At 52.5% G+C, this 15732-nt stretch overlaps 1 protein-coding gene across 5 annotated transcripts in view; it reads left to right on the top strand.

Moving 5' to 3' along the window:
* The window catches only part of SMURF1 (SMAD specific E3 ubiquitin protein ligase 1), a 103982-nt gene that overhangs the window by 84237 nt on the left and 4013 nt on the right, over positions 1-15732 (top strand). For all 5 annotated transcript variants that reach the window (XM_053912565.2, XM_053912564.2, XM_053912566.2 and 2 more), the window contains 9 exons: positions 283-367; positions 1851-1997; positions 3063-3261; positions 4987-5090; positions 11023-11137; positions 12528-12706; positions 13854-13991; positions 14765-14885; positions 15152-15353. In XM_053912565.2, coding sequence (XP_053768540.1) covers positions 283-367; positions 1851-1997; positions 3063-3261; positions 4987-5090; positions 11023-11137; positions 12528-12706; positions 13854-13991; positions 14765-14885; positions 15152-15353 — 1290 coding nt within the window. The remainder of the gene's footprint in view (positions 1-282; positions 368-1850; positions 1998-3062; positions 3262-4986; positions 5091-11022; positions 11138-12527; positions 12707-13853; positions 13992-14764; positions 14886-15151; positions 15354-15732) is intronic.

Raw genomic sequence — 15732 nt, 5'->3', positions numbered from 1 at the left:
CAAGGTGAGGTCAAGGTGAGGCTGGTGCCGAGGTGGTGGATACACAAACTGAGGCCCATCCGGTGCTCTGGCCAACGAGAGCACTGCCACCACGTGTGCACCGGAGAGAGGAAGACAGGCCCAGACGCCTGTGTGGGGCTTACGACACCACTGCCCTTCCCGTCCTTTTCTGGGTGGTTTTAGACAGTGTCGAAAGGAAGCTTAGCCTCTGTGCTCAGAGGACTGATTGAAATTCTCCTTGGGATTGAATGTAACTGATTGTAACCCCAATTTCTTGTGCAGAACAAAGAACAACAGTGCAGGGGCAAGTTTACTTTTTGCACACACAGACTGGAGTTAGCACGTGGCACGACCCCCGGATACCAAGGTAGGTTCCTCAAATGCGCACCAAGCCAGGTTTCCAGTGGTTGTCTGCACCCCTGACTGGACCCCTTAGGGTGGAAGGTGTGAGCTTGGACGTGAGGCAGCGCTGAGAGCATGCCTGCCTGCCGTAGGCTCTGGCCTCGGGCTCTCTGGGTCAGTCCCAGCTCTGCTGCCTTCTCCAGACCCTCCCCCTGGCCAGGCGGCAGCTGCTGGGACAAGGGTCCTTTAGAAAGCAGGCCTGAATCTGGAAACCAGGCCACACGACCCTGAAAGGCCTCCCCCTTCAAGATGTGTTCTTGGTTTTTTGACTATGGATATCACTGGGTGAAATGATACAGTTTCTGGGATTTCCGTCGCATGCTTGGGGTGGTGGGGCAGGGAACAGAGGGGCGTGTCTGAGACGGGTTGACAAGGATGCCGTGGTGCTTGTTACAGTTGATTATTCGTTACGGCTTCTCTACCTTTTTATATGCTTACCTTTTCCATAATAAAGCGTTAGAAAGGAAACAGAAAGCCTCCGTCACCTTTTCTGTCTTCTACTTCACTGTCCCCATCGCCTCAGCCCCTCGGGGACCACTCCTGGGGAGACGAAGCTTTTCTGTACGAATTCCTTGTTCAAGGCCGTACATCTGAGCCCGGGTAGAGAGCTCCGTACCCCCACCCTGTAACCGAGTGCTGTTTCTTTTTTCTTTCCTCTTCTTTAAAATTTTTTTTTATTTAGAATAGCATTACTACCTAATAACATTTTTAGTAATGCTAGCTTACTTTTTATTCATAATTTGTTTCATCTGGGAACAAGCCTCCTGCCTTTGATTTCCAACCTGTGTTAAAGTTGAGATTCGGTATCTGTAATTAGAATGGAACTATTACGTGCAAATGGATTAGGTGTCCCGCAGTCAGAAACGTCCGGCTTCTGTGCCAGTTAGACGAGCGTCTTGGTCACCAATGCTGTGCTCCCATACGACTGTGGGTCACACTGAAATAATTAATCAGGAGGCTGAAATTAGAAACAGTGACTTAACGAAGCCAACTGAAGAATGGGAGAGCCTCCTCCCAGCAGCAGTTCAGAGCTGCGAGACGAAGGCAGGCTCCTACGCCCCCATCAGGTTAGAAACCTCGCGCTGTCTGGGGCTTTTCACTCGTGAAGCAGCCTTTCTGGCCGGGAGCTCTGCAGCAGCGGCTGAGCGCTCCCTTCCGGGCCTGGCCCGTGGTGGGGTGGGAAGTGCTGTTCCCCGGGCAGACCACGCTCCCTCTCGTGGTTACAGGCTCGGAGAGCTTTGTTTGTATCTGGTGGGTTTCGCTGCCACTTGCAGCACAGACGCCTGGATTCAGTGTCAGTTTGGCTAAGCAGCACCATGACTGTCTCTCTTAGCAGAACTGGGATGGGCCACCCTGACAGGGACTCCTGTGGTGCCTCTTGCTGAGGTTTTGGTCATGCACCTCCATACTCAGATGGACAGACCTCTCTGTACCTTCTGTTTTGGCAGAGACCTTAACAGTGTGAATTGTGATGAACTTGGACCACTGCCGCCAGGCTGGGAAGTCAGAAGCACAGTTTCCGGGAGGATTTACTTCGTAGACCACAATAACCGAACCACCCAGTTTACAGACCCGCGGCTACACCACATCATGAAGTAAGACTTCCTTCCACACAGTCTTTGTTGGCTTCTTAACCTTCATCACTTACTGTTTTCTACCAGTATTTTTCTTAGTGTATCTACTGTATTGTTTTGATAGTGGAGAATAAGCGTGAGCCAACTGTGATAACTGCTCGGTGGGCAGTCGCATGTTTACACTCCCCAGTGGGCCGGAGCCACTGAGGCCCTGTCTTGCTGCTCTTGCCACCCCTTCGTGCCTGCAGCTGAAGTTAAAGTCCCCGAGGCGGCAGGACCAGGCAGGTTCCTTAATGAAGCCTCCACACGCAGCCCTGCGGTGAAATGCGTGGCTCCTGAGTGACAAGAGGGGAGTGAGGTTGCCCTTAGCGCCCGCTCATCCCCGCCTGGAAGGGCTGCCGCAGCCGGCCCTCTGCCCGTGCCTGTCCCTCCTGGTGACCGGGACTTGGGAATTGTCTTGGCTCCCATGCGGTGCTCCAGGCTTGTTGTGTTCTCAGAACAGAAGCGCCCCATGGCTCTTCTCACTGACAGCTGGCATTAGCAGCCAAACTTGAACAAGACAAGTGCCATTTTGCCCCTCAGCTAGCACTAGTCCTTTTCTTTCACTGAAGTTTTCTTTTAGTGAGTGGGCCTAGCGATCTGCTGGTTCGGAAGTGAGGATTAGTTGCCATCAGATCTCACCGAGTCATTTGCTCTCGTGTGTGTGAGCCCGGTCCACTCTAATCTGTCTTGAAAACGGTTCACGTCAGCTCCGTTTAATGCTGTCCACCGAGGCCCCCTCCTGGCTGGTCAGTCTCAGACGCGGGCTGGGCGCTGGCTGACAGCAGCGGCCGCCCCAACGAGGTCAGTGATAACACGTGAGCTCAGCTACTGCCCGGAAGCGGGCAGCTCCTGTACTGTACCCTAGACCTGTGTTTGGGCTAGTGGTGTTCACCAGCAGTTTTTGCATGCCCATGTGTCACAGAGAAAAGTGCTGGGAGTTCTGTGTGACGAGCTCTCTTCTCGCTCCCCTTGGTGTGGGGGGCGCTGCTGGCAGCCCCTTGGCCGCCGCTTTTGGAGGGACTCTGATGCTCTGTTCTTCTCAAGTCACCAGTGCCAACTCAAGGAGCCCAGCCAGCCGCTGCCGTTGCCCAGTGAGGGCTCCATGGAGGACGAGGAGCTTCCTGCTCAGAGATACGAAAGAGATTTAGTTCAGAAGCTGAAGGTCCTCAGACATGAGCTGTCACTGCAGCAACCTCAAGCTGGCCATTGCCGCATCGAAGTCTCCAGAGAAGAAATATTCGAGGTACGGGATGGAGTGCAGCCCACAGTCAGGCGTAGGCTGCATTCGTGTTCAACGAAGCAGGTGACGTGGCCTGAGGAGTCAGCACCCCCGCCCCACCCCAGCGCCCTTGGTTTTTGAGGTGCTCGAAGGGGCTGCTCCGTAAGCATCTCTGCATTGCAGCGAGCTCTTCGTTCTGTTTGCCGTTTCAGGTGTTGACTTTACTGCTCTGTGAAATGCAGGCTTTTGTCAGGACCAGTGCCTGTGTAGCGAGGGAACTGTATTTCCTCCTGTGGTAAAATCTTAAAGACTCAGATGGTTTCCGAGGTGAAACCTGGAGATGGATACAGAGGGTGCAGCTGGGTGCTGTAACCCCTCGTCCACGTCACGCAGGTCATCCGTCCCGGCAGGCTGCCATTCCTAGACCCAGTCGTTCCTTCTGCCGTGGCCGCGCTCGAAACCTGGTCGAATGGTACTGCCTCCGCAGGGCTCAGTGGCCAAGCGGCCTCCTTGTTGTCTCTGCCGGAAACAGGCAGATCAGATGGTCCCTGGGAAGCTCTCTGCCCCTTCTGTGGCCCCCTGTGGGATCAGGTCCCCGAACAGGCAGGACCCTCTTGTAGATAGGGCCTGTGTCTCAAGGAACATGATCGTGAAGTAGAAGCTCCGCTGCATTTGGGCCGTAACCGGCCGGCTTTGTGGAGTCCCTGGCAGGTGCGACCCATCACCGGCGGATGGGACCGGATGAGAACCGAGCGCAGGCTCTCCCCTGCGAGCCGGCTGCAGGGGGCCCGGCTCCTCCCCACCGCAGAGGCTGTGCCTGGTCCTCCTGCGCAGCTGGGGTTGGACGAGTGGATCTACCGACATGCCGGGTTGGCCTGTCCGGCTGTCTTAAGTGGTTGCCAGGATTAGAAAAGAGCTGAATTATTGGCATTTTGCGGCCAGGTTCATTTCCACTCAACCTCTTCTTTCCCTCTCGGGATGGCGGAGCTTGAATTACGTGAAATGTGGAGCAGGAAGAGATTCTGCAGCGCCCTATCAGTTGGAAATACCTACACACCCTTAGCTAGTTCGCCTCAAGATGCTGACTCTGAGGGAACGTGGGGCTGGCCACGTGCTTTCTGTATTTTGGGTAAGCTCCTTCATGTCTCACACAGACCCTTGCTTGCTTTTGGACTCAGTGGGAGTTGTGTGATTTTTCACTTCAGATACGAAAACAGGCTCAGGAGTCTTTTAATCTTCACTCTCCCGTGATGTCTTCATTTTGGTTAAAACATACACAGCGTCTACAGGACACACCGAAACTGCTCTGTGTAGAGAAAATCAGCTCTGACGGGGATGTCTGCTCCGCAGTCATTGGTGCGTGTGCTGACACACTCACTGACACACTCATGCGCGTTTCCTGTGGGTGTGGTGTTGCCTAGCGCGCCTGTGTTTTCTTGTGGTTTGTGAGCTAGAAACGGGAGAAAAGGTGATGAGTACGGGTGGGGTAAAGGTAGGTCTGCGGTCGTGAGGCAGCAGAACACAGACTTTATTCTTGCATTTTCACTTCTTAACTATTGCGTTTTCTATATGACCCCTGTAAACCTGCTTTCGCCCCACCCTGTGCAAACATTCTGAGGAGAGACCGGATAGAACTTGGCTTTGAACGAATGTTTATTTGAATCAGGCTCCATTATCAGTACCCTTGCTTTTTTATTACATTAGAATAAGAAAAGCTCTTCTCTCTAAAACTGTCGTTTTGACGTGCAGGAGTCTTACCGCCAGATAATGAAGATGCGACCGAAGGACTTGAAGAAACGACTGATGGTGAAGTTTCGCGGAGAAGAAGGTTTGGATTATGGTGGAGTGGCGAGGTGAGATGCTGATTTGCTCACCCATTCCCTGCGTGGACTTCAGCGTGACTGTACTAAAGTATTTACAGAAAGAAGGCGGTTGCCACCTTCCTTCTGTGCTCGTCTTGGAACAGTCAGGGCTTCGAATGCTGCCTCAGCGAGCTCTCTCAGCGCAGGCATGCCTGAGAGCGCCAGCATCGTGCCCGTGAGAATGCCCATCAGAATGCCCGTGACCCTCGCCGCTCGTTTACTTTTAGGAAGTGAGGACCGAGCTTCCACACACAGCCCCTTCCTCCTCCGGAATGACGGAACCGGAACCACGAAGGGCTGATGGGAGCAGGGCCGGGGGCCCCGCTTCTCCCGCGCCGGGACTCCCGGGCCTGGGAGAAGTCCGAGGCGTCACATTTGTGTCAAAGGAATTTTTTTAAATGAAATTTTGGTCAAAATAATTTATGGAAATAACTTTTTTTTAATGGGCTATGTAATAATGAAAAGCATCTATTTCCTGTTTTATCTCTTGGCAATGCTTTTTTTGCTTTTTCAACTGTTTATTCTAATAGATATCTTTGTATCACAAATTGATCAAATTCAGATACCTATTGATTTCATGACTTACAGTCACAGACACAGGTGAACTGGCTGGCCGGTGACTGTGGTAAGGGTCTGATTTAACACTCCCATCTCCCTGTTTAGTAGTATCAATATTTCTAGACCTTCCATTATTATCTTTGTAACTTTGCATAATGTGTTTTTGCCATTATTTTTTGGTTCATCAACCGGAGGCATTATCTCGACTTCTTACTTTTCCTAAGAAAAGGATAGTAGTTCTCCTGACTTCCCCTTTTCTCTCTCACATTCTGTCACCTGTGATATTACTTGTAAAATGTCAAGGTTAAGATTTATATTCTGGCTGGTGTGGCTCAGTGGACTGAGCGCCGGCCTGTGAACCAAAGGGTCACGCGTTCAATTCCCAGGCAGGGCACATGCCTGGGTTGTGGGCCAGGTCCCCAGTAGGGGGTGTGGGAGAGGTGACCACACATTGATGTTTCTCCCCCTCTCTTTCTCCCTCCTTTTCCCTTTGTAAAAATTAGTTAATTAATTCTTTAAAAAAAGGATTTATGTTCTGTTTTGTATCCAAAACTAAGTATCTCATGTTTGTCTACCTTTAATTTTTAAGAATTAAAAATCAATACACACTTATGTGCTGCTGGCCTTTCTCTACATCAATGGCCACAACCTCAAGGAGGTTTCAGTTCTCTTGTCACTCCTCCTATTCTCTCTCTTTTTTCTTATAAATCCTCACCCAAGAACGTGTTCAGTGACTTCAGAGAGAAGAAGGGACAGAGACAGAGACATCAGTTGGTTGCCCCCTGTACATGCCTGGACCTGGGATCGAACCCGCAACCTTTGGTGCACAGGACGACAGTCCGACCCACTGAGCCGCCCAGCCCTGGCACTTCTGCTGCCCTTTGTCAGATGTCTGGCCTCTCTTCTCCCAGCATCGCTCTTCGCTGCCGGCTTTGCTTTTTTCACTGAGGAAACAGAGCAGTCTGGAGGGTCTTTCCTCAGTGCCACCAAACATCCCGTCAGCCCAGGTCTGCGCCCGCACAGTGCGTCCCAGGCCCTGCGCTTCTGCTCTCGTTTCACATCTGCCTCCTGTCTTCAAAGCGCCCTTGTCTCTGGGCCCAGTCTCATCCACCTGTGAATGTGCTGCAGCAACTCCCTTCTTAAAAGACACAGACAGCCCTCCGAACCTTCCCTGGACACCAAGGCCCCTTCCTGTCTGAGCTTGAAGGAGGCAATGAAGACGGTATAGCAAAGAGAGTTCCAAATTCCAGGACAAACAGAAACGTGTCCAAGAACGCGTCACTGTCCGTCACAGCCCTGTGTTGCCGTCCCCTGTATAGTGACACCCCTCCCGGGAGCTGTGTGCGTCCCCGTTCCTGCCACACGCCTCACTTTCCCTTGCACCTGTTTTGCACAGATCTTCCTGCCCCGTGCGGCTCTTCGGGTCAAGGTGCCCACGAGCCACACCTCCCCAGACCCACCGGTGTGCCCCCAGTCTCCGCCCCCCTGGTCTGTCAGCGGCGCTCACTCCCTGCTTCTCCAAACAGTTTTGCACTTGGTCCCTCAAACACACACTCCTCGTTTCCCGTCTGTTTTGACCGCAGCCCTGTTTCCTGTGGCTTCCTTCCCTTGACCCTCGGCGTGCCTCCACGCTCAGTCCTGAGTGAGGGCCCTCTGTGCACCTGGGATGCACCTGCCGAGTCCCGCGGCTTTCAGTGCCGTCTGTGTTCTGGTGATGTGCGAATGTCTCTCCCCTCAACCCCACCCTTGTCTACCCCTTGAACTGCCTCTTGTCTTCTCTCCTTGAATATTTTTAAAGCATCTTAGACTTAACAGTCCAACATTTCTACCCTCCTCTCTCATACCAGCTCCTCGCTAGTCTTTTCCACCTCCCTGAACGACCCCACTTGGTTCTTCTGGTTCAGATTGTGGAGTCACTCTTAACTCTCCTGGGACCTAACTCACCTCCCAGTGCCCGTCCCAGCCTTGTGGTCCCTCTGAAGAATCCTGCCCCTGCTGCATCTCTCTCCCCCTCCTCCTCCCCCCAGCTCAGGCTCTGCCCCTCTGCCTCGCTCTTGGCTGCTGCTGAGTCCCTTCACTTACCTTCCTGCTGGCTCACTCATCTCAACAGGCCACTTCCCAGCAGCAGCCAGTGTGATCTTTCTAAACACTCACCAGAGTCTTTCCCCAAAGGCCTCCCGTCCCAGCCGACTGCCCTGCAGCTTCTTACCCGAGCCCTGTCCAGCCGGCCAGCTGCCTCGCCGCTCCGCTCTCTCTTACCGTTCCTGCTACCCAAAAGGTGTGTCAGGCCTCGGGGCTGTCACCTTCAACGTTCCCTCTGCCTGGAGCTCATGCCCAGGATGTCAGGTAGCTTGTTCCTCCGTTTGTCACCCTCAGAGAGGCCTTCCCAGACAGACCACTAGACCCCCGGTGAGTGGTCCTGGGTGAGCTTCCTCCTTCTGTCTCGCCTCCAGCAGACACACGCCTGTGGTCCTGAGCTTGGTCTTGTTCCTGGAAGAGCGCCTGACACCTGGCGAGTGCTCGGCTCCATAAATACCTGCCCAGTGAATGAAGTTGGCTCCTCCGCGATCTCACCCCCCGCCCCTTTTCCTTGCTGTGGTCTTTCTGAAAGCCCTGCGACCCAAAGTTTTGGGCCCCCTGGGTTGGTCCTTGTGTCTGTCATTTTTGGGCTTTTCTGCCTTTGCTTCCTTTCCGCCTCTCCCACCCCTGCTTCTGGGAGATTTCCTCAGCTTCTCTTCCAGTGCTTCAGCACTTTTTATCTTGTTTTTTAAATCCCCGTAGCGTACTTATTCATCAAATTTTATTGTGATAAACTATAAAATGAAAGAATGAAGTGGTGTGTCTGTCATGTGACTGAATCTTCTTAAAGGGGAATCCTCCTATAGCTCGCGTGCCCTGTAGTCATTATATTTACTCATTGACTTCTAAGTTTTGAGTCTCTGCCGTGTATTAGGAAATAATTAGGAAGACAGCTGTGAGCACAGTAACATGTTCGCTGCCTTCTGTGCCCTCTGCACCCCGTGTGGAAGGGGTTCTCAGTCTGATGAGATTCAGGCAACAAAGAATTGCACAAGGCAGTATGAACCCCCGAGCCTGGTGGATGCGGCCAAGGAGGGCCACATCCACCATTCCCTGTCTGCTCCTGTGCCCCACCCTCCTGCCACTCAGTAGTTCTGAACCCGTCTGGGATAAGGGGTGCAGAAAAAAGCCTGCACTTTCTTAACTGAGCTCACATGGTGCTGCCTGTGCACGGGAAATGCTTTTGCTTTCAAGATTGCCCCAAGTTTCTTCCTCGATCTTCTCAACCTTGATTCTAGAAGCCACCTTCTTTTGGCAAACGTGACTTGTGTTTGCCTGCGGTAGCACATTCCGTTTCCTGGCACGGGCTTGGGCGCTCAGTCCCCCTTCCAGGAGCAAACCTTCCCCCTTAGTCATTCACGTCGGTGCTGACTGTGCAGATCGGACAGCTTCCACGCCTGTGCTGTTTCCTGTACAGTTTCAAGATGCCTCAGGAGTTCAATGTCCCAGACTGTTTCAATCTGCCTGTACTTCTTTGCACGGCTGGTATTTTATAGTCCTAGGCACACGTGTGAATAGCTTGGTTTGGTTTGGCAGGAGCTCTGTTCTTCTGCATTTTCCATAGTCACCGAGTCTCCCACATGCCAATGGACTGGGTGGCTTCCTGGAGTAACTCGGCGCCCTGGTGGTAGGAGCTATGGACCCTGGCTCTGCCACCTCCAGTTGGACCTTGCGCTGCTGTGTCAGCCCTCGGGTTCCTCCTCAGGCCCAAATGGGAGCACACCTGTCTAGACAGGAGGGAGAGGCTGAAGTCACGTGTGTGTGTGCGTGTGTGTGTGTGTGTGTGTTCATCCTCTGCTCCCTGAGAGCCGGTCTGCACCCGCTTCCCAGTGTTTGGTTCTGAACCGATTCTGTTCTCTCTTCTGCCGTGTAGCTCTTTCCTCCCTTCCCACTTCTGGAACATTCCTAGTATGCCTCTTCCCCTGGTCCATGGCTTTGTGAGAACGTTTGCTTGTATTCTAATCACTTCCTGTCTAGACAGTCGCTGGTCCCGGGTTTTTATGAAAATGATTCTTCTCAAATCCAGACCCCCAAACTTGGGGGTGTGGGTCAAAGGACTGTCACTGGGAAAACTTGCCTTTCTAGTCAAGAGACTTTATAACATTTGGAGTCTCATCTGCCTGGCAGTGCCTTTCTGTTCTTTGGATTTTGATGTATTAATTTTGTTCTGGCCTGATCGTTTTTTGTGAATTCTCACAATTTTCTTAGATTATTTGCATTTGTGCTTGTCCTTTGCTATTCTTTCTCAAGTCTCTGTCTTTTCTATTTGAAAGAGTAAAGAAATCCAGAACAAAATTTGGGGCCGCTATCTTAGTGAGATGTGTCCCTTTGAAAGGAGTTTGAACAGAAAGAGTAAACGGCCGCACACAGAACGGCCGCGGCGTGTTGGTGAGCGTCCCACACCCGGGCTTCTCGCAGCCTGGCCGGAGCGATCGGAGCATGTGGCTTCCAGTTGGAGTGCCTTTTAAATTTGTTTGTGATTCGGGGTTTTCTTTAATACGGAAATTACTCAAACATAAAGGAATTCAGAAAGTAATTTCGTTCTTATACACCCTGTCCAGATTTTTAAGTTCTTAGAATTAATATATAAGCTTTAAACTAGCTTTTAAATTACAAACATGGTAAGTGTTAATGGCAAAAAAATAAAGAGTTCAGTAGGACAAAAACTTATGAAGGGGAAAAGACATCCTTAAACAATCCCTGCCTCTCTGGACTGTGAAATATTTTCTCCTTATTTAAACATTATGTTATGTTACAGTCGATCAGAAATTTGGAAACTAGAAAGCAAAAGAAAAAGTGAAAATGCCTCAGAATGCTAATTCTCAAGTTAGCTACTATCAACATGTTAGTGTAAGTCCTTCCCGATTTTGTGTGCTCTGCGTGTGTGTGTTTGTTTTGTGTGTGTGCGCATGTGTGCGTGTGCACACACTTCCTAAATAAAAGGAGGATCATACCACTTCGTATTGCACTTTCGTCCATTACAACCATATCGTTAACATCGTCCCCTGAGCTTCTGATCTTTGCAGAGTAGCTGAGGAAACCCCAGAACTCTAGTCAACCACAGTGCTTTCTGGGTTCAGAGCTGTTGGCATTTTGGCCAGAAAAACCATTTCTGCTGCCCTCAGGAGTTTCCCCTTCCCTAGGCCTACAAGCTGTGCAGAGTGCGTTCGCACGGCCTGGGGTTTGTACCAGTGCCGGCCTCTGCCCGTCCGGTCCTTTTGTTGTGATGTCAAGCAGAGATGGGAGCACACGTAACACGCTTTGTGTTGGTTGTTGTTGTTCCTAGGGAGTGGCTGTACTTGCTGTGCCACGAGATGCTGAACCCGTACTACGGGCTCTTCCAGTACTCTACGGACAACATCTACACGCTGCAGATCAACCCGGACTCTTCCATCAACCCTGTAAGTGTCAGTGGGCGAAGAGGCTGGGGCTTTTCCCTAATGGTTTTCGGTTTCAGCCTCCGCTTTGGGTTTACTCACTGTGGACTGCCTCAGGGCCTGTGGTACACAGAACACTGAGCTGCAGAGTGAGCACCGGGCTGAGACGACTTCCATGCCGCGTCTCTAGTGACTGGGGTCTGGGGTCTCGGGGTGTGTTGTGCCCCAGGAGAGCCCGAGGAGCCCGGGCTGCTCGTACGCTCAGCACTTCGTTGCCTGTGAGGGACTCTGGGGCGGTGCCTGCATTTGTCCGCGGCGTCATTCGGAGAAGTGGCTTACGGTATCAGCATCTGTCCTCCTCCCAGTCAAAGCTGGAATATTCCCATAGTGGCCTCTCTGGCCACCAGGGCTGGCACTCTTAGCTGCTTGTCTTAGAGAACAGGAAGTGGGTGCAGGGGAGCGAGCGAGCTAAGACCGGAGTCTCCCACAGGGCCGTGTCCTGCGGTCACTGCGCCGTGCAAGTCACAGCCCAGCTCCACTCTGCAAGCCTTCAGGTGTGACAGAGCCCGCACCAACAGGAAACTCAGCTTTGACTAATTGTCTGATTATAATTCCAACGTGGAAGTAGAAATGTGAGGTTCCCTCTTTAGTTCAGCACCAGACAGCTCTGGCTCTGGCCGGTGTGGCTTAGCCGGGTGGGCTTCATCCCACGAAGCGAAAGGTCACAGTTAGATTCCCAGTCAGGGCACACACCTGGGTTGCAGGTTGGGTCTGTACGAGAGGCAACCGGTCAATGTTTCTCTCGCACCTCGATGTTTCTCTCGCTCTTTCTCCCTCCCTTCTCCTTTCTCTATAAGTAAATAAATAAAATCTTTTTTTTTCGTCTTAAACAGACAACTCTGGTTTTAAAATGGTTCTTGTTCTTGGATTGTTCATGCTTATTTTCCTCTCTGTTCTTTCTCCCCTCCTTTGATTTCCTTCTTTCCTGCAGGACTGGGGGAGGGCGGGCAGAGGAAGAAGGGGAGTTGCCCTTTGCGACTTACTGCTTCTCAAGGCAGTGGGAGGGAGGGGTGCGACCCTACGCGTGGGCACAGGGCCCCACTTGGGAGGGTGGGGCTTGGTTTGATCTGTGCTGTTTCCATGTTAGAATTCGTGATGACTTTTGAATATGAGGTTCTGCATTTTCATTTTGCACTGGGTCCCCCCAATTATGTAGGAATTCTGAGGAAAGGTGTTTGAACTAAGAGCAAATAAAATGTTGTTCCATAGACTTACCGAGCGGCCTCCTGTCATCTGGTCCTGAGCAGAGCCAGTGGGAACTGGCTCCGGGTTGGCGGCTATGGGACACTTCCGAGAAGCCAGACAGGTGGCCCTTTCTTTTAAATGAGTTTGTGTTCTCTGGTGCCCCCTACAGGACCATCTGTCTTACTTCCACTTTGTGGGTCGGATCATGGGTCTGGCTGTGTTCCACGGACACTACATAAATGGGGGTTTCACGGTTCCCTTCTACAAGCAGCTACTGGGGAAACCCATCCAGCTCTCCGACTTGGAATCAGTGGACCCCGAACTACACAAGAGCTTAGTGTGGATTCTGTAAGTATCGACTCACTGTTCGTTCAGTGACTGAACATTCGTCCTAGTGGACACAGAGTACGTTTGTGCTCCGTTCGTGTGCATTTTGGGGATGGATGTGGAATTGGAGAAGAGAAATAAAGAAACCAGTGCTTTATGATCAGAAACATAAAAGTAGGTTTAACAAAAAATACTTAATTGACTTGTTTTCCTCATGCTGCTTGCCCAGTGTCTTTTCATGGACCAGTTCTTTTGTTATTTCCTTGCATTAGTAACATTGTGTTAATCCCGAGGCCAGGCAGTTGGTTGGTTTTTGACTCTAAAGTGTCAACAGTTAATCTCTGGAGGGAAGGTGTCAAAAACAAACCTAGTATCAAAGTAGTATCTTGTTTCAAACACATTGTTACAAGAAAGTACTAAAACAAAATTGATATTTTGTTGCCTTATTTTAGAATTATCCAGAACAATCGTAAGAGTGACAGGCCCCGCCCCATGGCAAATGCAGGGGCCCCCCGGGTCAGTCTCACGGGAGGGCGAGCAGACGAGTGGACGGGAGTCAGGCCTCTCGACCGTACCCTGCGTCCGGTCGGCTTCATTTACGTGTCCCAGCTTGAAATGGGTCGTCTGCAGGGGCCTAGGGACTTCATCCTATAGGGGTCTCCCACTCCGTTTCAAGAAATGTGGCAGATCAAGGAGCTGGTTTTCACTTTCAAGTGCTTCTTTGAACCCACGACTTGACGAGGCTGCCTTAGAAGGGGAACAAGAAGGGGAACGGCGTTTCCTGGGCGTGCTTTCTGCAGGCGGACGTCCCTTTTCATGTCTCCCTTCTTTCTGCTCGTAGACTGTTTTCAAAGCAGCCAGGTGCCTTGTGAAGTCATAGGTGCATAGAGGTGCTGTCCCCCCCCTCCCCCCACCCTTGGAAGAGAAAACAGAGTCGGGGACACACGTGGAACTGGAGCTGCGGCACCGGCTCCGTCCCTGTCCCTGCCCGTGCCCTCCCGCCCTCCCTGGAGCTCCGTGTCCACCTGAGGCGCGCCTCTCTGGGTCTGGCAGTCAGTAAATGCTTGCTCTCTCTCTCTCTCTCTGCCGGATTGTTCCATCTGATGTCTCCTTCGCTGCTGCGTGGCGGCAAAGGTCTGACATCTGTATTCTGTCCTAACTTCAACAGAGAGAACGACATCACCCCTGTGCTGGACCACACTTTCTGTGTGGAGCACAGTGCTTTCGGGAGGATTCTTCAGCACGAACTGAAGCCCAACGGCAGGAACGTTCCTGTCACAGAGGGGAACAAGAAAGAATATGTCCGGTAACACTCTGGGGAACCTTGGTGGTCACCGGGGGGGGACGCCCAGGTGCCCAGGGCTGTTGTGCGTCCCAGCTGGGTTCATGTTTGCTTGTGGGGCTCCTGCTGTGTGTGGCTTACCTGTCCCCGCCAGCACTTGTGGCCAGAGTCCCCTTACTGAAGAGACTTCCCCGACACCGTCGGGTTCAGCAGTAGGAGCTCTGCGTGGGGGAGTGCTGATAGGGGAGGGCTGCCCTGGTGAAGAGAGAATGAGGACCCTGGAGCCTCAAGGGGGGGCAGACTTTCAAGTGCCCCCCCCCCCCCCCCAGTTCTGTGTGTGATGGCACCAGAGCACAGGAGAGAGGAGGAAGCCTAGACATTCCTTGAGATCAGTCTCCAAGATACCTGCTCCACTGTAGTCTGTTCTCCCACCTGAAATCAAGGGCAATAAATGGCTGGTTGCTGACAGTGGAGATTCAGAAACACAGGCACCTCTGAGGTCAGGCTCCCAGGGTCCCGTGTTTTATTTTCAACCATACGGTGCTTTCACATTGTGGCAGTTGCTGTGACAGGTCAGGTTAGGTGCTGCTGCTGTTTCTAGCAATGCATCGGAATCTCTAAGGACACGTGTGGTTTACGTTAACCTGTAAGTTAGGTCAGGCGCTGCCATCTGGTGAGTGTCGAGGAGGCCGTGTGGGCAAGGAGTTAGACTCAGCAGGTGTCAGAACCTACTAATGGAGAAGAAGTTTTTTCACGAACCATTGGTGTTGCTTCCAACGTGTGAATTTTTCTTCCAGGTTATATGTCAACTGGAGGTTTATGAGAGGAATCGAAGCCCAGTTCTTGGCTCTTCAGAAAGGGTTTAACGAGCTCATTCCCCAGCACTTACTGAAGCCTTTCGACCAGAAGGAACTAGAGGTATGCGCTCAACTTGCTGAGCCCAATGATGGCCAAGGGCTCCGGCAGGACACGTTTTTGGTGCGCAGCCTGGCTGCACGGGGAGGCCTGCGCTGCGTCCCAGCAGGTCCGGGCGCTTGGCGGGGCTCCCAGGCGGACACAGGCTATGAGGGCGAGTGGGGTGTTCGAGCCCTGAGGATGAGGCCAGGTGTCTGCTGGGATTGGGCGGCACAGGTCACGATGTTGGTTGTGCGCATTAGAAATAACTTGTCTCTGACCCTTCCCAGCTGATAATTGGCGGCCTGGATAAAATAGACTTGAGCGACTGGAAGTCCAACACTCGGCTGAAGCACTGTGTGGCCGACAGCAACATCGTCAGGTGGTTCTGGCAGGCCGTGGAGACCTTCGACGAGGAGAGGAGGGCCAGGCTCCTGCAGTTCGTCACGGGGTCCACGCGCGTCCCGCTCCAGGGCTTCAAGGCGTTGCAAGGTGACTGACGTGGCGGCGGGGCTCTTGGCACCTCGTGTCGGCACTGGATGCGGTGGGGGTGCTTCCTGAGACAGCTGCCGGAGAGCAGCGGACAGGTGTGCTGTGACCATCAGTGCTCGGCGCTGTGGCGGTGCTCACGTGACGGGGGGCACTTCCTCCCAGGGGCTGCGGAGACCCTCTTCCCTCTGCAGCAGCGCTGGCCTCTTGGTTGCCATGACCTCTGCCAGCTCCCAGCCCTCGAGGCTCTGCTCCCCTCTGCCCACGCGGAAAGAAAAGTATCTGTAAGTATGTAGCAGGGGCTGCACCTCCTCTCCAGCCCACTTTGCCAGAGTCTCCGCAAGCCAGTGATGCAGCAGGCGGGATGCGCCGCCTGCGGCCC

This window comes from Desmodus rotundus, chromosome 10 (assembly GCF_022682495.2).
Source record: "Desmodus rotundus isolate HL8 chromosome 10, HLdesRot8A.1, whole genome shotgun sequence".
Lineage (NCBI taxonomy): Eukaryota > Metazoa > Chordata > Mammalia > Chiroptera > Phyllostomidae > Desmodus > Desmodus rotundus.
The sequence above is the reverse complement of the archived record's forward strand: the minus strand, read 5'-3'. Positions and strand labels throughout refer to the sequence as shown.